General features: G+C 33.5%; 1 protein-coding gene across 3 annotated transcripts in view; it reads left to right on the top strand.

Annotated features, from left to right (window-relative positions):
* Positions 1-27,788, top strand: part of RBFOX1 (RNA binding fox-1 homolog 1) — a 379,335-nt gene that overhangs the window by 337,212 nt on the left and 14,335 nt on the right. For 2 of the 3 annotated variants that reach the window (XM_044659029.1, XM_044659028.1), the window contains exons 10-11: positions 1,262-1,304; positions 6,134-6,198. In XM_044659029.1, the coding sequence (XP_044514964.1) occupies positions 1,262-1,304; positions 6,134-6,198 (108 nt within the window). Of the gene's footprint in view, positions 1-1,261; positions 1,305-6,133; positions 6,199-24,816; positions 24,870-27,788 lie in introns of all 3 variants that reach the window. The other variant, XM_044659027.1, reaches the window with a different exon arrangement.

Here is a 27,788-nt window from a genome sequence, read left to right on the forward strand (position 1 = left end):
AAGGCAGAGTACTTGTAATGATTATCATTAAGACCTTTGAGGACTTGGTGTAGAAGCTCTCCTGTCATGTGAAAAGATAGAGTTAACATGAAATAAATTTTTTCTGGACAAAAGGTTTTTCACCCTGCCTCCCTCCCCCCCCCCCCCCAAATTCTCTACTACTATGCATAGAAACCAAAAAAGAAGTTATTCAGTACATGGAAACTATATTAGGCCTAAATAAAATACCTACTGCAAAGGGTTTTTCCATTATTGTTAAAGGATGCTATTTATTGTTCTTTTTGAAAAGGAACTAAAAATAACAGTGCAGGATGGCAACTCCTTTATTTCATGATGGGTACTCATGTTCTTAGTTCTTGGATTGAGCCAAATGAGGAAAGCCTGTTGGCTTTTTATAATTTAATTTATACAAAATATATTCATCTATAGAGCAACAAGGTAGCACAGTGGATAAAGTGGCAGACTTAGAGTTGGGAGGACCTAGGTTCAATCTGGCCTCAGATATGTCCTAATTGTGTTACCTTGAGCAAATCAGTTAAGCCCTAGCCTTTACTACAATTCTGCCTTAAAATATATTCAAATATGGTTTCAATTGTACTCTTATAGCAAGGTCCCGATTAATGGGAATAATGTATCCCTTGAAATGGTGCTAGTATTCAAATTTGGACTTAATTTCTATTTGGCTAGGACAAATTACCATATTTTACATAATTATAACTTTGAATAGTGTGAATTTGAATGCGTGTAACTACTTAGGGGTACTTTCTACTAATTTGGACCTCACCAAAATTATGTTACTTTATCCACAGTAATTAACCCACAATCTAAAATTCTCAGACGATCTTACATGCAACTCAAGATAGGAATACCACCCTTACAAATGTGTAGTTAATATGACCTGTTTAAATATGTATTGAGGAATCAGAAGCCATGAAATTATCATTTCTCTTTTTTAAAAGCATATCCATACTGTATATAGCGATTCTGTTTTATGTGTTTTATATTACTTTTCCTTCTTGTGAATTCTCAATTAACATAAAATCAACAACTAAGATTCTTTCAGAAAATACCTTTTCTATGTCTTTTGCATTTGGTTTTCATCATAACTATCTCCTTTGAATGTATAGCTATGCATAAAATTGATCTATATATTAGTAGAAGCAAACTTGTAAATGAATTGCTCTGGGATTTTGTCTGACTTAAGCATTTTTATTTACTTCATTTTTTGCATTGAAAACATTACATTTCTGTTTCCTTATAGAGTAGTGTATCAAGAGCCTGTGTATGGCAATAAATTACTGCAGGTATGAAGTCCCAACTGATGGAAAAACTCATCACTTTGACTGTGGATTTGCTGTGAAATCCTACTAACAAGCAAACTATGGGGTGGGGGCCTTTTTTCCATGCAGGAGAAGGAGGAAGGACATAGGCAACTGTGTTTTCCAGTTTGGGTTTTTATTATAGAACCTAAACGAATTTCTAAAAATTTACATTTTTATCTTCTGACACCGAGGCCATAGCTATTCTGACCCAAATCACATTCTAGACACTACATACATGTCATGTGGCACTCAGTGGGAGATTACTTATTGGTAGTTTACACACCAGTTAGTACTGATCATTCAAATCTCCACAAGAGCCCAAATGATCCCTCAACTTTTTCTTGCCTGGAAACACCCAGCTTCAAGCCAGATTTGCCTATTGTTAAAACCAGTGTTTGATTTGGTGATCTCATTAAAGCAACTCAACAAATCAGAGAACAAAATTGGTTGTTAAACTGAATTGATTGGATATTTGCCCAAATTGATTAAAGAATTGCATCCAAATGGTCAAACCTTAATTGAGCCTCAGTGTTAGTTTAGTTTTCTTCTGTTTTAATGCAGTAAAGTTAAGCTTTCTCTGCATCATCCTAACCAAGGCCCATAATTTACTCCAATTTCCTCAACATTGTTTACCATATTGAAAAAATTCCCCAGAAATTTATTGAAGTTACTGGTCTAATAAAGGGAAATGAGGTAGTGGAGCTATTAGTATTTGACTGTCTAAGGATGCAAAGCTTTTAGCCATTGTCATCTTAAACTGCAGTGAAACCAGAAAATAAAAATGGAGAGCAAAAAAAGTAAAAGTAGGAATTTTTAAAGTGTAAGACATCTCAAGCTAGTCTTTCTCTGCCAGTTTTTGGCCATCTTCATTAATAATTGACGATGGCAGATAGAGTACTAGGCCTAGAGTTGTGAGAACCTGATTTCAAATCTATCCTCAGATACTTCCTAGCTGTATGATCCTTGGCAAGTCATTTAACCCCAGTTGCCTAGCCCTTACTGCTCTTCTACCTTAGACTCAATAATTAGTATCAATTCTAAGAAAAGTAAGGGTTTAATTTTTTTTATTCATAATAGTTCAAGTTAAAGATTCTTAAATAAATTCATTTTTCATCATAGGAATTTCTAAAGTTCTAGAGAAGATATTAATTCTAATTAATTAATTTAATTTAATTTTAAGAACTTAGACCCAAGCATGTAGAAACATGTCATATTATTGAGATGAACTTATATGATTTATGCAGCAGAAAGCTTCCCCTTCCCTCTCCCTATCTCCTGCTTACCCATTTTAAGAAAACCTAGTATGTAAAAACTTCAAATTGTTAAATAGATAAATTAGCAGAGCTGTAATTTTATTTCATAAAAGGGTTCACTTAAGAATACTTTTAAATAGTAAAATCTCCCTGGCATATTTAGAATATAAGTTGATTTATAGAAATTTAAGCCATCTAAAGAAGCACATTATCCCTAAGGCCTCTATTTTGAGAAATGAAGTCCAACTGAATTTAAAATACAGAGTGATTCTACTGAACTATACTCTAGTTTTTAGGCCCTATATCTAGCTATAGAACAGATTCAGATTTTTTCTGCTTTACCCTAGTTAACCCACACAATTCTCATTACTTATCCAAGACACTAGAGCAAAGGTATCCAGTTTGGCAAATGGGGGTAGCAAAAGGTGCCACTGGACCCAGATTAAAATGTAATTAGGAAATGTTTAACAGAATAAGTAAAAATAGAATCCAACATAGATAATGTTAATTTGTGATATTTCTGAGTCAATATATGTGGCCCACAGCAAACCATTTATTTTGAGTTTGATAATACTGCACTAAAGTATTATGAAATTAAATTTCTAAATGGGCTTCTTATAACTTTACTATAGCTATCAACTCCCCCCACCCCGCCAAAAATGGAGGAATTTGACTTTTGATGATTGTATATAGGATTTCATACCACAGTGCTTTTAAATAGCTAAAGTTATATTTACTATTTACTTAAAACTTTATACTTCCTCCACAGCATCTGAGAAACAAATGTTAGAAGCTACAGTATAAAATTAAACTCTGTCATTTTGGATAATGGAAGACACACACACACACACACACACACACACACACACACACAGATTTGTCAAAGGATGTCATTTATTTTGAGGATCCAATTCTACATGAAAATAGCCTGGCCACCGGGTAGTTAGGAACTCTCCTTGCTAGACAATTCTATGGAACCTTGAAAGAGCTCTAGTTATGCTCAGTGAGCTACAAAATATGAGGCAATAAAACTGATTAGAGTCACCTGTTAGAGAAGCAAATTAAAGTAATTTGTAATTTTTTGATCATTTTACAGTATGTGCACATGTACACTGAGTTAATGCACAAATATGTCATGCTCTTAATAGGAATTTCATAGAAAAAATTCAAAGTAAAAAAATTTCTTAAAATGCAGGCGTCAAGGTTCCTAGCCACTCAATCCATTTTTTCCTTTATTACTTTTTTTTAGTTTATCATCTAGACTTATGTTCAAGACCAAAATGTACTTCTATTATTTTAGACCCATTTTCTCTTTAGGACTTTTATAAATTGTTGCCTTGACTTATGAATGAGAGATTCTTTGAATCGACTTCTAAGAAACATAGGGTTTAGTTCTTTCTTATGTAGAGCCAGAAATGTCTCCTAGCATGATCACATTCATTAAATATGGATAGATGTAGGATTCCATTAAAAATTCCAAAGGCTTCTAATTTCATTAGATAGAAGGGCTACAAATATTATGGCATAGATTTTGTGTATAGTCTGAACATGACAAAACAGATCATGTGGTCTATTTTTCAGCCACTTTCAAGATATTAGTCTCTACCACCCCCATATCTGTTGCTATTGTTGACTTACAGCCCTTCCAAGTTAGAAGGAAGGGATCCATAGTTTCCAGGTATTGTTGGAGACATGTGGGACCATAAAAATATTTACTGAGCTGTTATACTTACCAAATCATGATTTCTCACATATGATAGTGCCCATGGAAGGATTCTTCCAGAAAACATATTTTAGAAGCTTACTGTCTTAAAGGTATCTCATGTTAATGCCTCCCAAAATCTAATAGTTTTAACCTGACTTTCAAAGCATTTGCTTGTGCACTTGGTCTTTGGTTTAGAATACAAAAGCTGAGACCTTGAGAAACATCACAGAGAGCTCTAAATCTATGTCTCTGTGCCTCTATCCTGAAATATGACATTTGGCAGAAAATTTAACTATTTATAACTATGAAAAGTGCTTTGGTTTTATGATATTTGGCCCAGATATGGAACAAACTAATCAACTAATTGTCAATTAATTTTATTTCAGTATAGATTTCTGATTGGGAAGCAAATTAATTAAGTCATACAATAGTCTCTTCTCTTAACCTCTGTTTTTCTACTGCAGGTATCTTTGTTGGTCCCAACATACCAATGATCCGCTATCAAAATGGGACGATTTTTAAAGATACCTTAAAAAGAGACTTCTTTTAAGATAACCAAATAGTCAGTATAGCTATTAAGAGACAAAAAAAAGTAAACTTATACACATAGAAATCTTGAAGTGAGGGAAAGAAGGGAAAGTTGCTTGAAAAAGCATGAAATTTGAAGCTTGTCTTGGTTTAGCTCTGATGGACTACAAAGGTGGTGTCAATGCATGGCAAACACCTTTACACTAATTTAGAATTTGGCTTCCACCCAAGCTGAGCTTACATTACCTGAAGAAATAGCAGGATTTTATTTTCAACAGCTTCCATCTTTCTGCCCCCTCATCTCTCACCTCCATAACCTTTATCCATCCAACTTGATGCAGAGATTGAAAGGTAGAAGCAGTCCCCACAAAACATCTGCTCATCTGGACTCTGCCTCAGTATGACACTGGGTATGACCTGGCCAATGGTTGGCCATCAGATAGTGGTAGAGCGAGCTCAGTTATCCCAGCAGTAAGTTGTTTGTTAGGTGTGGTGAGGGGCACAGCCCACAATTCCAGAGAATTATGGGATGATGAATTGTCATTAGAATCTGAGTAGTCTTTGTGTTATCTGTGGAGACTAGGTCCCATTTGTTAATTGTGCTAAGATCATTTGGAAATGGTTGATGTATCACCATGGTCTATTGAGCAAGAAGCTCTGCTGTTTTCACAGTTTGATAAATCAATGCATCACTGCACACAGTTCCTTTCAAATAACGTGCATTCACTTGTCCTTTTTGCTTAATTGAACAGCTGCAATTACTGTTATATACAAGTGAATGTTAATTATTTTCACATTCCTTCACAATAATGATTTTATTTACAAATTAGAAGACTTTATCATGTTTTTAACATAAAACAAATACACTGGCTGAATCATAGTGATATGTCATGGTGTATGACTTATCATTGGCTGAAAATATTAATTAAAAAACCTTCATTGGCTGAAAATATTAATTAAAAAATCTTTCCTTACTGAATATAGAGAAATGTTGACTAAATAGTATTAGCATTCACATGTAAGGGTAATTAATGCCTATAAAAATGTGTACGTAAAAGTTCAATAGAAAACTTGCTTCCAAAGAATATTCCTTTAGGTAGATTTAAAGCAGAAGGCGTGCCATGCAAATGGGGTTGGTACTAAACTATTTAACTGTCCAGTGTGATTATTACTTATACCTTTATTTATATTTAATTTTAATTAACCTTGTAGTTAGAATGATAGCATCTGTGTAATAGTCTTTCTAGCATTGCTTCAGTGTTTGTCAGCTAATAATGTTTTTGATCATTTTTCATTTCTCAAGTCAAATTTGTTGGTTTTTTCAGGGTGGTTATGCTGCCTACCGGTATGCCCAACCCGCCACCGCCACTGCGGCTGCCTACAGTGACAGGTAAGTCCTCTTTGATTATTGATAAGGACTTGTACATTTATGAAATTGATGGGAAAGGGTGTAATACCTTGATCGTGGTGAAGCTGCATGACTGATGGAGAAAACACAGAAAGTTAAGTTGTATGGATACTGGTTAGTATAGTGCCACAAAAAAGAAGTATGAATGCTTTAGCCAGATAAATTCTAGATCTCTGTCATAATTCATTAGGCAGAGATGGTCTGTGCCCCTTAACATACTCTCCAGATCTCTCCACACACAAATACACACATGTACATATAACACACACATTACCTTATAGTCCACCAACACCATCATTTTATGGATTCATAGACTCTTAGATTTGGAAGGCACCTTCAAGATCAGTATCCTCTTGTCTTAATTCCTCATTTTACAGATGAGGTGACTTAGGCCCAGAAAAGTTGAGTGTCTTGTCAAAGGTCACATAACAAGGCTTAATAGTGATAGTTATTCATCTAACTTGGAGGCAGAAAGTGGAAGAAATTATTCAGGCAGTGACCTATCTTTCAAGTTTTTCCCCTTTTGCATCAGGACAGAGATTTCCTTCACACTATATTTTAAATTCAGGAGTAAAACAAGATGACTCAGCTCTCAATCTGGGGCAGGGAGAAGGAAGAGTTGTGTGATATGGAGAGGGGGCATATGTGGCAGTCAAAAGAAAATGGACTCTTTGGTCATGCTCAGACATTATTCAGAATAAGAACATGTCAGAATTTAAGTGAAGTCAGAAATTGCCCTAGAAGTGGTAAAGACGCAGCAGAGGATGTGTGTGTATGGAGTGAGAAAGGGGACAAGAGAGAGTAGAGGAAGAGAGACAGAAGCAGGGTGCAGGTGAAGAAAGAGAAAGAGAGAGGGAAGGAGAGACAGAAGGAGAAAAGGAAGACAGGGAGAAATAGAGGGAGAGAGAGAAAGAAAGATGGAGAGCCAGAAAGAGAAAAAAAAGTTAAGTAAGACTTCTCATTTTAGGGCCAGCAGAGTTAGTTCTATAAGAAGGAAGTTAGTAGTAATTTTTGTATCCATCGCCATAACAACAGGACCCCTGGAAAACTGTATTTCAATTAAATGCAATTCGTCGTTTCCATTTTCTAAGGACACATTGTGAATGTTAAAAATGCTCTGCATGCTTAGTTGCCATAAAGAGTGCTTCTTCTGGTAATGACTTTTTTTTAATTAAACAATGTTTCATGAATAAATAAAAAATTGCATGTGTGGCTGAGGCATGCTGTATCTATCAGACAGGTAAGCAAGTTACTTTATATGACTCCTGAACCAGTTACAGCAGCAGCAGGCACTGCTCTATATGCCTGGCCTGTCGTCTCTCAGTTCCTCCATAAGGTTAACAGTGGCGTGCTTACTCAGTAGTTTTCATTCCATTTTCACAAAGGTCTGTTGTTAGCATGTTGCAGCTACACTATTCTCGTGTGATCTTATGAAGCCAGATAAATTCCTGATCCTTAAATCCTATATTTTAACAATTACAAAAACAAACTCATTTTTTTAAAAAGACCATTTAGGTAGCTACAGTTCAGATCTCACTATCTCCTGGAGCATAGAGTGTTATTGGTTTGGGTATTTTTCTTTTATTTTTTCTGGAGAAGAAAGTCTCCAAGGTTATAGGAGATCTCCAAAGAAACCAGGCAGTTGTTAGGATGCATTTTTAAATAAATAAAGGCAAAAAAACAATTCTATACCAAAAGTGAAATATCTATCAAATTTCATATATACTTCTGTCTTCCTTATTTTTTGACGCTGGATGAGAAGATAGATAGGATCAACAAGGCTAATTAAGATGATGGTGAAATTGAGCAATTTGATAGCTCTATAAATGAAAAGATTCAGTGAGATCACAGTTGCACATAGGAAATTTACATGTTATTAATCATTAGTAATGCACTAAAGCCCTAAATTACTTTTTTTATGATAATATATCTAGTATGCTAAATTCTTAAATACATTGTGTATAATTATGATAATAATTTCAGCCTTCTGTATGATTTAATAATCTTCAGTGTATTTATTTCTGTGAGTTTTTATCCATGTTCTTAGAATAAATGTATACTTGAACTTATCTCCCCCACCCAGTTGAATAAGGTTAATTATAAATCTATAATTTAATGCCTTTCTTCTATGACAGTTTCTTAAACATTTCAAAATAAATAATGCATTGTTTTTATTTTATGGAATTATTTCACAATTTGGATGCCTCAAAGTGCAATTACCTCTTACAAATTACAGTTTTCATTCAAGTTTTATAAAGGACAGGAATTTGTGAATTTATGTATAAGCAGTTTCTTATTTGGTTTAAGATATTTTTATTGCCCACACATATCACTGGGCAATTGCCCTCAATTTTAGATTGGTAAAACTTGAATAGCTATTTTAGTGCAGCAATTTTAATTCATAAAAGACAACTGAAATATTCTCTTATCTGTGTAACAGTCTTTTTTTTTTTTTTTTTGATGTTCCAATACTAGGTAGGTCTCGCACATTTGGTCTAATTGATTGCTTTTGATATTGAATATAAATCCCGATTTAACTTTTATTTAACATAATACTTACAGCACATGTAAATATAACATCAAGGCAAATGCAATGGATGATACCCTAAATTGCTATGAGACTATCATTCTTAAAATGCTATTTATGGTGTGGTTTGTAAAGTGTATGTATGTATGACAAATTACAAGGGTACATTTTGTGATAGGCCGTCCTTAATAAGGGAATAGGGAAAGGGAGGCCTATTTAGACAAGAGATGTATTTGGGTGGAAAATGTGAGATTAATAAAAGAATTCCTTAATATAGATTCAACACACAAAGTTATTCAGCATCATCTACTCTAGAATTTTCTCTCTGCCTCAATATTCAAGGTGTCCTAAAAGTCTATTAAAGCTTAAAACCACACTAAAACTTTTGAGGCACTCTGTATAATGGTACCTTTGTTCATCAAAACATCAGGACATCAGTAATGAGACACAACTAAGAGAGAAGAGACTCAGGTGGGGTGGGAGAGAAAATTCTAAAGAAACAAGAAATCTTTTAACATTAGAGAGGCACCGGAATAAAGAAGGCTTTGATAATATCTACTGGTTAGCAGTAGAAGAAAGACAGAAAGCTGCCATCATGTGAACTATTAACAAATTAACTCTGGCATTTACCCTGTAATCATACATCACTCTCTGTGACTTCTTGAGAGGGAGAGATCTGTGCTGAAGATTATCGTTTCCCACTGTGGCAAAATTTTACCTTTTATCAGCACAAAGTCCTCATCAAATTAAAGATTCTGGGCCTTTGAAGAAATTGAACTACAATTTTCTTGGAACTATTCAAAAGGCTCTTGAGACAAGCACCTCATAGATTCTCTGAAATGGTCTTTAGTTAAAAGATCACGTAATGTTGACCTTGGACATTCTTAATGGCTCGGAGAATTTGTCTGCAAGAATGAAGATGTCCTGTTTGTGCAGAGATTACCATATAATAGAGGGCTGGTTGGCATAATAGAATTTTCAGGTTTGTTGAAGAACTTAAAGGGCTTATAAAAAAAATCTTTTCCTTGGAATGTAAGAAACATTTGATAAGTATCCCATCTCACCAAAGCAAACAGTATCTTCTTATGTATTTCAAGTATAATTGAAGGAAAACTGGCAAAGCTATCAAATTAGATTTTTGTGAGGCAGCCAATCAAAGCATGGCGAAGGGTGTGGGTGTACTGTCATTTGTCATCGCATGCTCACTTGGTGTTGCTAGAATGTCTGTAATGCTGTACTGGGTTTGACAGGTCCATCCCATTAGCTCAATGAATGAATGGCTTGCTTGAATTAAGCCCAAAGGCAGGCTTATTTTTTATTGATTGGCTATTGGTTCTGTGTCTTATGACTTGATTGTTGTTGCGTATTTGAGCAAAGAAAAGTTTCTTGCATAAATGAATTTTGCCAGCAATCTCTGGGTAAATGTATATGTTGTGTACATGCTTTCCAAATACATGTGTTTTTACCTGCAAGGCAAATAGACTTAAACTTGCCTAGTATGCAAACACAATATTTAAAATGAAATGTCCCCATGGATGTGGACATATTACACTGAAAGCATGATAAAAATGCAGAGTATGTTAATTTTTTCCAAGAATTAATGCTAAATCTATTCCATTAATAGTTGAGCTAGTTGGCATCTTAGAGTAGTCATAAGTTAGTTCTTCTTTTACTTAAAATGTATGTTTTCTTTCTTTTAAAACCTCCTAAGCATGTAATAATCCATTACTGCATGCCAAACAACCTTAGTACACTGCTATGATGAATTATATCACTGGGCTTCTTGGCCTTTTAAAACTAACCCCATGTGAAGTGCATAATAAGTGAATTTTTCATGTAGGTTCTCTTGGCAGCTTAGTGGAACCCCAAGTAAATTCTGTATCCTACCACCTTCATCTTTAAAACTACGATGTGCTGCTAAACATCTAGTTAATCATCTCTTGTAATAAGAGGCATTTCTCAGGAATTTTTTCCCCATTAGAGCCATTTTGTATGAATAATCACAATTGAGCTTTTAGTTTTTAAGATGCATCTGAGTCCAAGACTCCTGAACTTAATTGAAGTGTTTTGCTTCAATTTGCAGTTCTTTATTAACTGAACTTAACTGAAGCAAGTCTTGGAAGCAGAGAAGACTCCTTGCAGATCTATTTGCTTAGGAAGGAGTTTCATTTCATGGGCGGGGGTAATTCCTTGAGAGTTAGCATCATTTCTAATGAGAATCAATCCTAATCTTTGGATCACTGAAATAGATACCCCAAGCAAAAAGATCCTTTGCTTTCTCAATGCATTTGATTTTAGACCTTATAGAAGAAAAATTATGCTGGGGAAACTAATAACTAAAATAAGAATACATTCCACTTATGCTTCCCTAAGCCAAGAATTTAACAGAGAAAAATAGGTGAGATTTGAGTTGACTTTCATTAATGTTAGCTGTTCATTTATATAATCTAAGCTTATATTTCTTTTAGACATGAATAAATAATATAGAAATGCAGTTGCTAAAATAGACAGCCTGATAATTTCATTTGAAATAATGTCCCGTTTTATTTGAGGTCCTTATAAAATGTTATATACTTAAAAAATAGGGATTGGCAGCATATAAAACATAACATCTTCAGAGGAAAAGTTAATTTACCATTTAAGATTTTTGTGGAAAGATTAATTTTTAAAAATTTTTGTACTTTAAACATTTAATGACTATACTTTTTCATGCTATGTAGCAGAGTAAAGAATATTCAAGTTGTGAAATTAAATTAATGAGAATGGACCAATCAATTTAGACAAAATAAGTGAAAATTCATTATCATTAATGGCTTCTCACATCTGAACCAAACCCTTAACATTTTGACCTAGGTAGAAAAGTTAAGAAGATTCTGTTCACATCCAAGTCTACCTATTTCAGTCCAAACGAGCTACTATGTATGAATAATCACAACTGAAATTTTAGTTTTTAAGATATAGGTCTGAGGCCTAGACTGTATGAACTTAATTGAAGCGACTGATTAGGTAGCAGCCGAATGGAAAGCAGCTTACGTTAAAAATTTTTTTATAAATGATCACTACTGAGAGGGGCTGCCATACTTAAATAGAAATTGCAGTTCCTTTGAAGTCTGATTTATAGCAGGATCATGTGAAAACTTCACTCTTTGAGGGGAAACAATGGGAGATTGACAGGAGTACATGTACTACATGCCAAAGTTTGATTTTATATGAAAGAAAATTGAGTTTCAAAGAATTCAGTGAGTCTTAGCATTAATAAAACAAAACAAACAGGTCATAGAAGTTTAGGATAGGGAATGCCATCCTCGAGTCTAACCTTTCACATATGTTAACCAATGAGATTTGATTCATATTTTTTCTGCTATGTTCAGTTGCACATCTAGGACTGTGCAAGTTAAAATGCTATGTCCTCTTGAACTGCCATTGTAGCAGAAAATCTCAAACCAATGCCACAGTGCGAAGATGTAAGGGATTAGAATAGCCTATCCAAGGGCATGTTATATTATCATTAAAAATCACGTAAGTAGTTAAGTTTAAATGACCATCTACCTGGTCTCCTTTATTCCCCTCTATCTGGATGTACACAGTAGTTTGAAAATAGGTAATAAAAGCCAAATATTGTTGAGGGCTTCAGAAGATACTCAACAACAGCATTTTTTTCAATCAAAGATATTTCTTACTCAGAATTATCTGAGTTGAAAAAATTAAGCTATTTGGATCAATTTATAATCTGTACTAAGAGCTCTTAGAAGAAGGATTTTTTGGTTAAGGATTTTATTTGCCATATTGCAAGTGTAGATTCAAAATGGATGCAGTTCAGCTTCTTAGATCTCCCCGAACAGTGAAAATGTAAGTACACTTCTAAGGGATTGAAGACCTTGCTTGTCTGCTTACTGATCTGGATACACTTTTTGCTAAAAAATCAGCCCTCCAGAAAAGGCTGACTTTTAAATTTGGAGGCAGGCCACTAGGGCATTCATGCAAATTGACATAGACAAACTAGGTTACATTGTTGAGATACTTGTCTGGAAATATTATCTATAATTGATACCTTGTTTAATGTGATAGATGTGTTGCTAAAAAGTTGAATGTAAATCAAATTGTAGTTTAGGGAAAGTCATTATTTAAAGTAACCCTTTGGTGGAGTGAATATTTTTGAGGCATGAATAATATCCTTGTAATTTATCTGTTTTCTCAAATGTGGATTTTCATGCTTTATTATTCCTTCAGAGTTAGAGATCTGTGTTGTCCTTCTCATCTATACATTTTTTTCACCAAGAAGAAAATGAATAGAGAGGTTCTGGGTTTTCATATCTAAACATAACCCCTCTCCCCTTTTTAAATTTCTGAAATAGCATTTGTTATTTAGAATATTTCACAAGAGGAGGGAAATGAAAATTACTCAGTAAATCTCTTTCCTGGCTAAAATTCTACAATAAGAATTTAAATGGCTTCGAAAGAGAAAAATATTTTAAAAAAAAGTATAGCCAAATAATATGCTGAAAATAGTTTCATGTTTATTTGTAAAAATTTCTTGCTTTTATGGATTAAAGATTTAGCAGTATTTGGTTTTGTGATTACTAGCGAATTTGTTTCTTGGGTTTCTTATATTTCTTTTAAAACAAACAAACAAAAAATAAGAATGAAAAAGTACCAGAGCTCATGTTTCAAGAACAAACCAATTACACATTTGCCCTGTAATCTAGAATGTTTTTTTTTTAACAATTGTTATGCTCTACTGAGTGAATATGTAATTAAAGAGGGCTTTTTAAAAAATGCAATAGTCAACAGACTGAGCCTACATGGAGTTAGGGAATTATTAGAAGCGATTCAAACCCAATAGACCAAATCGGTTACAGTCAACTGGATCAACATTTTGCCAGTGACAGGACAAGCTCTAATATCTTCTTTGATCATGTCAGAGCCTAATAATGCCATATTTTTGGACAGGTATTTGATCTGATAGACCACAAATAAGCAAAGTATATCTCTAAGTACTGTGAGGCAGAAGCTCAGGAATGAAGCAGGTAATGATTCTAGGTTTAGGAAGGCAGGCCGATTAGAGCTGTGTGTAATGAGACCAGCCAGATGCTGCTATTTTAGATGACTTGTTCCATCTGAAATAAAGAACACAGAGGGAAGTAATACAACAGAATTAAAAAGAAGAGACAAATAACAAGTAACTCAGAGACCATTGTGAGGAAAAGATAATATAAAAAAGCCATATGCCACTTCTAGGTATTTCTGATGGCTTGCTTTTTGTCAAGTAACAAGCCATGTACAAGTTAAAATATTTCTCTTTTTCAGGTAGAATGTAACCTTATATAAAAAAATTCCAATTTCCTCTCCAAATTAAAAATATATATAATACTTCTATGTAAGCTCCTACTCTATAGATATTTATGAAAACTTAATTTTTTCCTGGTTAAATGCATACACAACACACATTACATTTTTTAAAAGCTGTTGTGGGTAAAGCCTCCTTTGACACATATCACAAAGCTTCCATGCCTTACATAGTTTTTTTGACTGGTTATAGGCAAAAGAAAAAAACCAACAACAAACAATACCCTTGTGGTTGACCTTCTGGTACCAAACATTTCTTCACTTAGCTAGGCTGTTCCTCAGATAAGAAACACCCAGAATTGATACCAGACCCCTTCATAAAGCTATTCCATTTTAGTAGGATCTGCTACTTTGGTCTAGTCTTTAAGGCCTCTCAAGCTTCTCCAAACCAGGAGAGCCATTGGAGACTTTCTTGAAGGATGTACACACATATACTGGCAATTTATTTATTTACTTTTTTGGTTTTGCTGATTTCTGTTTGAATGTTGGCCTTTCAAAAATCTTCTCTAGAATTACATAGCACTTGCATGTGGATACTTTTGGAGGAGAAATGGGTGACTTTTCATAGCATTCTCCATGGCTTGGATCATATGATTGATTCCTTTGGAATTAGACACTCATCAAAACCATTACTCATTCCATATTCTATCGAAAATCAAAAATGTCCAGAGTTAGAAGATTCATCAGGCAATAACTTCTCTTAACAATAAAGGCCTTTATCATACATTTTTTTCTGAGAGCTTACTGAAATAATTGAGCAAGTTTCTCAATATTTAAGTCAAAGAAGTACTTTTGTCTCAACTATCTGAACATTTTAGGCAAAGATGAATAAGACCTGAAATGATATGGTGAAATTTAATTGCATTATCACAGTAAGAGAAATTTTTCTGAATGTCCAAGAGATACATATCTTTGATAAATCTAAATCATTGATTCCCAACCTTTTTTGAGTATTAAGATTCTTTCATTCTTTAATTTTGGCATGACTCCCCTATTTTTTTTTTTTTTGGTCCAGAGCTATAATTTCTTTACTACAACAAACTCCTACACTGATGCAGATCCTTAGAGTTCAACAAGTATTTATTGAATTATGCTAGGGGCAAAACAATTTCTGCCCTAAAGAGCTTATACATTGATCTATATCTTATATAGTCTTAGAAAGTTGCCTTAGGCACTGAGAGTTTAAGTGACTTGCCAATTATTCACATAGCTATAGTCCCTGCTTAACACCTAACCCTGCTAAGTAGTGCCAATCATGTATTTTGCAGTTCTCATACAAGCAAATATTTTTTTCTTTAAAAATGGCACATATATTATTTATTTTGTGTTATTGAGACACTTGTTTCTTTAGCCATTTAAAAAATTAATTTCTGTATCTAATTTCTAGAGTATTTTTCAAACTGTCCCTGGATTATTTAATTGTGTAGTTCACAGATAACTTTATAGAAATAGTAGGTGAGTCAGGGAGCAGAATAACTGGACAAGGAGACTTTTGAAAGTTTTAAACACATACATACTCTGCTAAATTAGAACTTGGTGTTCAAATAAGGTTTCTTGCTAGAATTCTTTCTATTCTAATTCTAGAAGAAGTTACATTCTTACTCATTATTGGATTTCAGAGTGTTTAGTAAATAGAATTTAATAATTTAACCAACCCTAGTAAGCTTCACGAACCTATAGCAGGGCACATATGCCCATGAAGCCTGCCTCGCTAAATATTTTGAAGAAGGGAAAATTTAAAGCTGCGTTTAGATTTATATCCCTATTTTCCTCAATGTGAGACTATACCATATATCTCTATCTGACCTACAGCAACTTATTACCAGCCACGATTCAGGCCCTTCCACTGAAGTAAATTCCATCATTTAGCACTTATTGTACTAACTGGATGCCAGATACTGTTTTAGGTGTTGGGAAAAAAAAAACCCAAGGAATTCAAGGAACGAAACTATCCCTACTCCTAAGCAAAAATTCGGAGACTTCACTAACCCTTACACCTCCATCAAACTTATCTGCCTTTAGTCCAGTCTCACAGGGTCCACTCCCTGCCAAATCATCCACCAAAAGATTAGTGAAATGAAACAAACTACTCTTGACATGTTAGCTACATGATGTCTTAATCATCAACCTGGACATCATTTGAGGAAAGGATCTTTTAGTCCTCACAACTTAATAATAGATGTAGCATAGAACTTCTCTATTTTGGAATTAAGTCTGAGTTACAGATTATTTATTTATAAGTATACCTTCACTATATTTAAGCATAACATATATACATTGTAAATGCCATTAACTGAGTTATAGTCATTGAATAAGGTAAATTAATGTAAAAACTAGAAGTCTGACATGTCAGAGTTAATTATTGAAGGCACCTTTAAAGGATTTCTCAAGATATTTGATTTGAAAAAGCTACTTATTTTGTAAGGACTCCTATAATTCAAAATAGGACTCTTTGTGAGCTTCTAACCCTATAGGGACAAAATAGCCAGTTTATAGGAAATGTCAAATTAATGGAGTCTGAAAGAAAGAGTTTTTGGTTTGAGTTTAAAAATATGTAAAGATATTCAGGTGTAAAGGGCCAAACTATGAACGATAAATATGTATTGCTTCAATAGTCTTATTTAGGATATTATATCCTTTGTACCCATGCCTATGCTCTGTCCTCTTATGACCCTGAATTCTCAGTCTTTAAAAATGAAGAGGAATAAATTGTTTGTCTGTACATACACAGATATAAATGTATTACATATATATAATGAATACATACACATACATAGAAGCAAGATTCTACTTGCTAAAAGATCAGTTATTCATATTATTGAAAGTTTATTCCTCATAAAGCCCATCCATTAGAGTAATGTCAAAGAGATTATTGTACAAGTTAAATAGTTATATATTAGAACAAAGAATCTCCCATCATCTGTTTTATGCATACATGTAGAAAATGTTATCTGTTCATATAACCATGTACACATAGATGAACACATATGTGTGTACATATTTGTGTATGTGTCTGTAAACCACACATACACATATGGATCATTTGTACATATTTTATATTTACACACAGTTAAGGTGTGTGTATATACATATTTTTTTTTCTGTAAGCTATTGCTTATAATCACTGGATTATATTTTATCGATGAAGAACTGAGACCTCCAAATTTATAGTAACTTGCCTGTGGTTTTACACATTATAATCTAATGGACACAGATCCTTCTGTCAAAATCTGACATTCTTTCTTGTGCAATTCACTGCCTTCTGGAGAATTTTTATTTGTTTTTGTTTTTCCATTAGCATCCCTAAAAGTCTTCATAATTCTAATAAGAAGAAAAGTTCTTTAGTTGGAATTTTTAAATACCTAGATTTAATATTGAATGTATCACATACAGACACACATTTGCATACCTCTTCTATTGGGTGAGCAGTATTTCAATTTTAAAATTTAGATGATGAAATAATAGGCATCATTTTAATAATAAGATTAAATGATTATTGGAGATGCCCAAACTTGCACAATGTCAGTGTAAACATTACCAGAGTGTTACATGAATCCCCTTATTTGTTCAGTGTAGACACAGCCTTAACAAATTTGTGTAAATTTTAATTGAGAATGGAACCTGATTGAGGCAAAGAAACAAAACTTGAGTGGAGAAATGCAGTGCACTATAAAATTCCTGTGATCTCAATTAGTGTATTGTTATTCCTATTAATGAAGAGTTTACATGTAAAAAGAGGAGTCCATGAAGTATAATATATATCAAAATGTTGGGGAGACTTCGATATTAGAATAAGGGTATGGAGGAGGTTCCAAGACTTAGTAGATAATTTTTTCAGGGGATATGGAAATTTATCCCCATATTGGAATCTCTTACACTGACTAATTAGCTGGAGTATCTTTCTCCATCATATGTTCCCTACAGCAAGAATTAATTTAGCATAAAATATAAGGAGATTTCATGATTGTAATTATCTAGCAGGTATTAGCCTCCCTTACCAGTTAGGTTGGTATTTTACTCAGGCCTTGGTCCCTTTCCCTTTCCTTTTAAAAATTTTCTAAAAAACTCTTACCTTCTGTCTTAGAATCAATACTGTGTATTTTTATCTCACACTTTAAAGCTTTTATTTTTTTCACTAATTAACAAAAGATAACAATTATTCTACAACAAAGATAACAAAAACTATACTTACTTCATGTCAAAGTGTTGGTTTAAAAAAAATATTGTGTATTGGTTCTAAGGCAGAAAAGTGGTAAGGATTAGGCAATAGGTATTAAGTGACTTGCCCAGAGTCACACAGGTGGAAAGTGTCTGAGGCCAGATTTGAACTCAGGACCTCCTGTCTATGGGCCTGACTTACAATCTGCTGAGCCACCTAGCTTCCCCTGCCTTTATCCAGTTGTTTTTCTCTCTCAGGGAATACCACTAATACTAGGCATAGCAAATGCCATTGGGCAGGTATCAGTTTTATAGATAAAGCAATTATGAGCGTGTTCCACTGGCATTAAACTAACCAAGGCACAAATTTTAGAATGTAAGGGGGAGATTGTTAAACCTATAATGGAAGCAAAGCAGACGTACATGTTTACTTCTTATAACACATTTCCAGAAACATTGGAAAGTGAGTGAATATCTACATTTTGATTAGCAAAACTCACAGATTTTTGGCAGAATATTCAGAATGGGGAACTGAATTGTAATACTTATTTCCTTTGTCATTCTGATTTCTAACTAATATACAGGCATACTTCCTTTTATATGGAAGAAGAAAAGTTTATATGTAAATATTTGTAAATTGATTCATATTTTAAGGCATTAAAAATGACTGATTTTTTGGCAGTCTTCTTATTACAAATCCCTTTTGAAATGAAAAGAATATGAATAATAACATTTTTTTGGCAACTCTGATTTTCCAAAATATTTTCTTTAACTATTACATTTCATTCTCACAATAGCCTTTAGGAAAAAATAATTCCCTAATGAAAATTTTTTATAAATATGCATTCTCATGTTTGTGATTTCCTTAAAGTACATGTGTACTATAAGGCTAAAATCAGTCCCAATGTAATTTTTTTAGTTCTCATTAAAAAAACATTTTGTAACATAATAATAGTATAGTACATATGATTTGTTATATGTATTAAATTATAATAAATATATTTATCTAAGAGAAACATATTCTCACATTAGCTATGTCCAAAAATCTCCTACCCAATGGAATTTGATTTAAAGCCCAAGATTTAAAAACTAAAGATACTTCTGGGAATAAATCTAGGCCTAGAGTTGGCCAGTACAGCATATAATACTGTGTTAATGTGACTGAACCAAATCTCAGAACCAATATATGAAACATATGAAAATATTTTTTCTCACTCTGAATCCAGTGAGCAAGGGACTTAGATTCTGGAGCCTTGATAATGCAGCTCTGGATCTAGAATTTACTATGCATGCCCAATTTGAAGGAGATTGAAATTTCAAATAGGTTTTGCACATTTTTTTGTATGTCATTACCAGGCTGGGAAAAGCACTGGAGCATTCTGTAGTGCCAGTGGAGAAAAGATAAAAGGCCTAACTCCAGCTAGTATGCTATCATGGATTTGTACAAATTAATAAACATTTTTAATCAATTTGCCATCATTTATACCTGAAAACTTAATTAACCTTTTATTTTGTCCAAAATAGTATATCAAAGTATCCCTAGTTTTAAGTAATTAAAATATAGACCCATATATTTGGTCTGAGCTAAGCTTTTAAACATATAAAATCAAAATTTAAATGTATGTAGCTTTTATACGTAAGTTCATTTTTTCTTATATTAGATTCAGGGAGTAACTTGCTATGGCTATTTATGAATTACATATCCAGTCAAATATAAATATATATATATATATAATGATCCAAACTGTAACATTAGGACAAAATAATGGTTAAAGCAGATTAAGAAAATCACTAGCATTAATAGCACTAAACTAAGAGGTATCGTGGAATCAGAAGACCTGTTCAAGAACAGCCTCAGATACTTATTAGCTCTGTGACTAGTCACTTAACTTTTACCAGCTTCAGTTTCCTCATTTGTAAAATGAGGATAATTATAGCACCTGTCTTCCACAGTTGTGGTGATGATAAAATTGGATGATAATTATAAAGCACTTTGCAAAACTTAAAGCACAATATAAATGCTAGCTATTTTTAAAAGTCATAACAAAAAATTGAATATGATAAGGAAGTTTCTCCCAGATGGCTGACCATTTTTCCAATGAAACAGTTTAGCTATGTAAATTGAACATTGATTCCTATTCCAACAGTAGTGAAAACGACTAAGAGTTAATATTTAACTTAAATTTTAAAAGCAAACCATTGGGAATTTTCAAAAGAAGTAATTAAGTGAGTAGTCAGTTATTTTATGGAAGGAAAAAACAAATTGTACATCAGATCATCAGCTATATTTACATTTGCCACCACCATGATTCAGGAAAAGAATCCAACTATGTCAATCTACTGCAAGGGTAGCCTGAAAATTTTGTTTTGGAGCTTGATTTGAGACTATAAAAAATTAATTAGTTAGCAATCTTTAAACTATGTGGTCAGTGAAGGCTCTTTGATCTAAAGCCTTTGACTTGTCCAAAGATTCTATTGTGACATGAAATTTCTTTTATTTCAAGTCCTTAATTTTAGTCTCTAAAATAAGAGGCAATTCATGGAGAAGGAGGAGTGGAGAAAATCCCAAACAGACAAAATTCAGTGCTCAGAATTAGAAAGTTCGGTCTGCTATTACAATAACTCCTTGTCCAATAACCATATGTTAGGATCTTGATTTCCTTTTTACAGTGCAAAACTTAGAAAAATAAGGCTTCTCCCTTCTAGAAATTTACATTTTAAAGAGGCAATACAAATTCATCTCTCTTTAAAGTCACTTAGCCACTAAAATGGGTACAGAGATGGATAGTGTTGCTTGGGATTAGGATTTCTTCTCTCTTTGCAAAATTTTCCTGAATCAAGCAATTTTCCTGAAAAGAGTAGGATTTAAGATGGAAATTTGGGTAAGGTTAAGGAAGATTCCTAGAGTTGGAAATAATTCTCTTAGAATAAATAATGAAAAAAGTACAAGGGGCAGCTGGGTAGCTCAGTGGAGTGAGAGTCAGGCCTAGAGACAGAAGGTCCTAGGTTCAAACCCGGCCTCAGCCACTTCCCAGCTGTGTGACCCTGGGCAAGTCACTTGACCCCCATTGCCCACCCTTACCAATCTTCCACCTATGAGACAATACACCGAAGTACAAGGGTTAAAAAAAAAAAGTACATTTCCAGTAATGGGAGAATGAATGAAAGGGACTGAGACAAAATTACTTTGAGAAGAGAAGGAAATAGAGTGAGAAAAGGTCAGAAATGTAATAGATTCAACCAGGCTTTTCTTCCAAAAATTTAGGTTTGTACAACTCATACTAGGATTAAAGCTTCCCCCCTTTATAAAGAACTCATTACTAGAATTAAATAATTCCGGGATAGTTTAAGATAATAATAATATAAAATAGTTGTGGCAAATGCCTCAGAAGCCCCTTTGAGGTTTAGATGCTCCAGAGGCAGAAATGACTACAAGAGGTCAGTTTGAAAGTCTCATTTAGCAGTGGCATTATGCCCCTCAAGCAAAGCTAACTTAAAGTTCCACTAATTTCACAAAGGATATGTCCAGTGTTATGAGATTTCTTTTAGCCTCCACAAAATACTACATGAACATAAAAATAATCACTTTATTTAAGCTTTCTAAACTTTTAGGATGAGGTCGACTTGCTAAAATATATTACTCATTATTGAAATTGTATTTCTAAAAATTGACTGGAAGAATAATGTAAAAGACAATGTAGAGCAAGCTAGAGTTAAAACAAGGAAGAAATCCTTTGTAAGATTTTGAAATTGACAAAGAATTAGAAGAATATGTCTGAATATTTTTGATTGGACACCCACCTGTATCACTGTATGACTTCATTATAAATTAACTGGGGAAAATAACCTAAAAGAGAGAGTATAGCAATCTTTTATTCTCAAAGACTGAAGCAATACAGCCTCTGCCTCCTTTTACCAAAGGAATGATAGAGATATTGCTAAAAAATGCTATAATTGTCTTCAGCAACCATCACCATGATCATGACCAGCTTTCCAGTATAGCTTACCCTAACTGTTCTTCCTCATAGCATATCTGATTTCTTTCCCTCTCCAGTCTCATACTTTTATATACTACATGTCTCATTATCATAAGGTATTTCTCCACTTGACTTTTTGTTCAAGAACCAGTCAAAAGGGTTGGGAATCTTTAGCTTATGATTATATTAGTTTGTTCCATTATTGAATGTTATGATGAACTCTGTAAAAGAGCTGTTTTCTAAGCTATATGTTGTGAACATAAAATAATCAATTATTTTTCAAAAATATACCTCCACATATTAATCCAGATGAGTATTATCCTTGCAGAATAATTAACTTGAGAGAGTATAACCATATACCAGTGATCGTGCCCTTGCTTAAAATATTTTTGGACCCCTTCTTTCATAATTGCCTTCAACATATTCCTTTGAATAACCTTTCTGATGGTAGATGGGCATTTTTTTTTCCGAGTTGAGTTGATTTTTCTTTAACAGTCAAAAGTCATTCTGAATCAGGTTTGTAAAATAAGGTGAGTAAAACAATTATGCCTCATAAACTAATTCTGAGGGCAGTTTAGAAATACCAAAAATCTAAGCAGTGGTAATATCTTTGGAATCAGGTCAATAGTCTTCAGGATGATAACTTTTGAAGCACAATACTCATTTGGATATGTAAATCTAAGTATCTTTGTCCTTTTTTTCATATCTCTTCTTTAAAGTCCCATATCTTTTGGCTCTTTTCCTATTTTTCCTACTAATTCATAGACACAACATATGAGACTTGCATCAGGCTGATATACTTACTAATGACACTTTTAATTGCCAAATTTAAATTAATGTCCACTGAGCTAAGTAAAATGGAGAAACCAGGCAAGAAGGAAATAGCCTCGTTGGAGGAGTTTTCTGTCAGAATTGGTACCCAGGAGAAGATTTTAGGATTTCTGGTAGAGATGCAAGAGTCCCAGATTGAATCATGAGGGTCTGCTATAAGAAAATGGGTATTTTGCTTTTTAAGTTAAACATCCAGGTTAGGCTACCTCTTCCATGTTACATAGCTCATGACAGTGCAATCAGTCTCCTGCACTTGAGAAGTGCATGGTCTATATTGATCTTAGCCCATTCTGAGTCTGCTGTACAATTTTTGTTACAACTATGTAAGTCAGAGAAGGCAAAACAAATAAAATCCAAATATTGGTTTTCATTGATTTTAGTTTTGCTATTATCTAGTCCTTACTACTGGGCTACCAGTGTTATTAAGTCATAAAAGTCCTTTGCATGAAGAAACAGAGAGTAGGAATATACTTAGCTTGCTTCATTGTCTTAGGAAATGAAATAAATGTGTTAGTTTTGCTTTCCACACTTTAGAAACTTCATAACTAGATAGGCAAACTCCCTAAATACACTACTTCAGGCAAGCTTAATTCTGCTGACAGTTACCTTGGTGTAAAAGTTAATAGAATTTTGAATTGAATGTTAAGTTTTGGAGAATTCCAAATAATATCCATGTTTAGATGTCAAAGCATACATTGTACTTTAGTAAAACCCTCTTAAGAGATTTTTAAGAGACCAGCTAATTAAAAAGTCTAACCCCAAGATACTTGGGAAGGAGAAATTGATGTCAGGTATCCCATGACCATAGCAAGACAGAATGGGACCTAAAACATCTTCCTTGGTCAAAACTGGCTTATAGATGAGAAGCTGCTAGCATTTAACTAATGTTGTAAATTTGGACTTTAGCGCTGTAAACTACTGCTACAAACTAGTGTTGCAAACTGGTTTTTAACTAGTGTTGCAAGCTGAACCAATCATAATTATAGTTGTCACATCAAGCTTACTCATGGCAAACAGATTCAGCCTCAGATTCTACCTTGAGATTTGAATTTTGCATGGGAAAATATTATATAAATTGTGACTTCTTAAGAGAGTTTTACCTTATTTTCTGTTTATCGAAATAATTTTAAAGTTCATTTTCCATTGTTCTTTTTTTATACTGCATTGTGGAAAAACGAATTTTGCAAGAGAAGGTTTATTTCAAATCAAGTTCTCCATTTCGTTTATAATACCGCTTTATGTAGGAAGGCTATTCTAATGTTGAAATTATAGCATATGAGGATATGTCTTAACAAATTATCTTCAGAAAGTGTTTTTCTATTTTGAAATCATATTAGAAAATTTAAAGCCTAAATTTGTTAATTTCTCAGTTAGCCACAGTAGAATTATTTTTATTAAATAGATTTTCTACATATCTTTACAATTTTTAGCAGATACATTCACACTCTCACACACACACAAACACACACATATGTATAGTATGGAATTTCCTACCCTCATAAAGATATTTTAGTATAACACAAAACATTAAGATTTCATTGAAAGTTTGTAAGTAGTCCATGTTCATTTAAAAGATCCCAGCATGCTTATTCCATGATCTTTCTAAATTCTCCAGTTCTGAACTACGCCAACCTTTTTCTTGCTACATTCATTAAAGTGAAGCACCTCCCTTTCCCCCCCATCTGTAAACATCAAGTCAATTGGCAGATAGCACATTTCCCAGTGAGCAAGCAGTATTGTGAATTTTATCTTCTCTTGCAGAAATCAATTCGTCTTCGTTGCAGCAGATGAAATTTCTTGTAACACCTCTGCAGGTAACAATCATTGATACTCCTTGATGCATCCATCCAGGTCTCAATATCCTTTTTCACATGCTGCAGTTAATCACTCTAGAAAGCTTAGTAAAAGTCCATAATATAAATCTTTGGAGTCGTCTCACTAAGTTATAGCTGAAGCCTTTAGGCTTTGCCATATAAAAAGACGTTAGGTATTTTGCTGACTTTGATGTTTTATTTCCGGTATTAATAATACATGATCCAGAAAAGTAAGACTATGTTGAATGAAGCTTCTTTAAAATCTTACAGCATAATCGAGACTATAATATTAAAATACTGAATGAATAAGAGAATTAAATATGTAGATACAGCATTAATATGCTATTTGAAATATTTGGGTTCACATATTTTGTATGTGGGGATATGGATGTATATATATATATATATATATATCTGTGTATGTATATATACATGTATATCTGTGTGTGTATATACCATATACATATGAGTATAATAGGCCCTAAGAAATCACTCAAAACCTACTGTGATAGAGATGTTAGGCTCTAGGAAGATGTTGTCTGAGAGAAATCTTATGAGATTCTGTCTTATGAGAGCTTTCTAGAAGATGATTTTTATTCTTTCATATAAAGATTCTCTGTTTTCCTTTTCTATTGAAAAGTGATGTGAGGAACAGGGTTGAGAGAAAAGATTTTTTGATAGTAGGATATTAGCAAATGGAAATTGCATAATTGTATGCTATATACATGAAAATAGCTTCTGTTTTTGCTGCATTAACATGGTTCAGAGTAGTTTAACCTACATTCTAGGTAGAAAGGAATTACTTCATTAAGTGCTATTAGGTGAATATTGGAACAAAACCCAAGTGCAATTTTTAGTCTATACCAACAAATGCCACCTAAATGATTACTAGGAAATCCTACTAATATGCTATCAGCTAGCAAGTGAAAAGAAGAAAAGATAAACACTGCATATGCACACTCTAGTTGTATGAGTCATATCCCTGTGATTTATTTCAAAAATACAAATTAAATTGAATTTTGCAAATAACTACTCACCTCGAGCAAGTGACAGTTTTACCCAGCTAGTAGTAAAGAATGGCTTCCTCCCATTATCTAGTTCTTAACATTGTTTCTGAGGGACATAGGCAATGGAGAAAAGGTAATAGTGATCTAAAAAAAAACCTTATGGTCTTTTTAAACTCTCCAATTCTGAAATCAAAGCCTTCATTATACCATAAGACCATTTAATTTCTATATACAATAGATGCTGCAATAACATCCCTTTGTGGTCAGAAATTATATTCTCTGATGGGAACTTGACATTTTTAATGTTCAAAAATGGTTAAAAGCTCAAGTTAATAGTGTGAGAGATACTCTTCAGCCCCCTGCACACTATTTTAAATGGCAGTGCAATATATTCATTTGTATAAAACAAATTTGATAATGGTCTTAAGTACCCAATCTCAGGATGCAGTTTCTCTCTGCAAGACCTGGTGAGACCTTTATCTCTTCACTAAAATGTGTAAGAGTGTTTCCTGGGCTTCTATATTGGAGAGGATTTTAACTGTCTCAGATGCTTACAAAGGGGAAAAACGTGTATTCCATTAAAGGAGGAATTGCTTTTTTAGGTATTTTCCTTTCAAGTGTCCTATAATTCAAGTATCAGCTAATTTCTTTTGACTCCCCTCTTAAATTGTTTATATTTTCTAAAAATGCCATTTATTTCATATGAATGTCTTAAGTTTAGGCATGAAAGGTCATGTAGGGGAGATCTCCTAATTGTCGCCTAACTTTATAAGAGCAGAATGTTTTTGGTGAAAGTCATAGAAAGGAGTTGATTGTTTGCCTACCACAGTAGAGGGCACTGAACTGATACTAATTAAATGTGGAAGTGAAAGATAATTTGTCCATATTGCTTCTTCAGTGGAATATTAATATGTGTTCTGCCTTTGGAAAATTCTAAATATCGCTGTTTTGAGTCCTTCTTGTAAATAAGTCCCCCAGATCGATCACCTGGAAGATTGTTTCTTCCATTGTCCACCACTTTCTTAAGGGAACCAAAATAAATAAAGTCAGTCTTTTATATTTACTTATACAGTGTGAATTGTGATGCACCATGAACATATGACTATTTGCCAGACTGCTTCTTAGAAGGAATAAATTCTGACTCCTGCATGCCTAGAAAATCATCAGAATACCTAGTGTGTCCACCTGCTAATGGAACAATTTCTTTAATCTGCTATAGGAATTTTAAAGTATAAATATACCTCTCTTTACTGCTGTACTGCTTTCATAGTACCGCTGTGAGGTCCTTAACTTTTGACCAGTTATACACTGTATTTGCCTGGGTTTCAGGGCCAGGAGACATGGCTTGAGGTTTTTAATGCCCACACCAGAGTTAAAGGCACCCTATAAGATGTGAGATACTCATAACTATAAGCACCTAATTCAAATGTCAGCTTACAGTGTCTGATGATATTTGTGGCTAAAATTCTCACAAGGAGTTGTAATTGCTTGTGTTGTTTATGCTTGTCACTGACAGCAAACTTGGCCAGATGTAAAATGCCATCTCTATAGCTTAAATCAAAAGATGATAGATTTAGCCATGTGACCAAATCTTATTGCAAAAGGAAAAAAAAAGAGTAATCATTTTCTTTAGCTTTCAAAGTTGCACCAAACTGCATGCTTCCTGAAGGAGAGGTTATAATTTTTGATAGTTCCTCTTTTAGGGGAATACTGAAATGCCTATTTTGCTTTTTCTAGCCTTGTAAAATAAACTGGTCTTATAAGCATTCTGGGTTTACAGCATTGTACTTATGGGGACATTTATTTTCTTAGCCCTTGCTGCTTTATACCGGACACTAAATCGTCTGTGGTTCCAGTCATGCCATTCTTTTTCTCCAGAAGGATACAAATTTCAGTGATCTGTTTCAAGTAA

The sequence above is a fragment of the Gracilinanus agilis genome, chromosome 1 (genome assembly GCF_016433145.1).
Source record: "Gracilinanus agilis isolate LMUSP501 chromosome 1, AgileGrace, whole genome shotgun sequence".
Classification (NCBI taxonomy): domain Eukaryota; kingdom Metazoa; phylum Chordata; class Mammalia; order Didelphimorphia; family Didelphidae; genus Gracilinanus; species Gracilinanus agilis.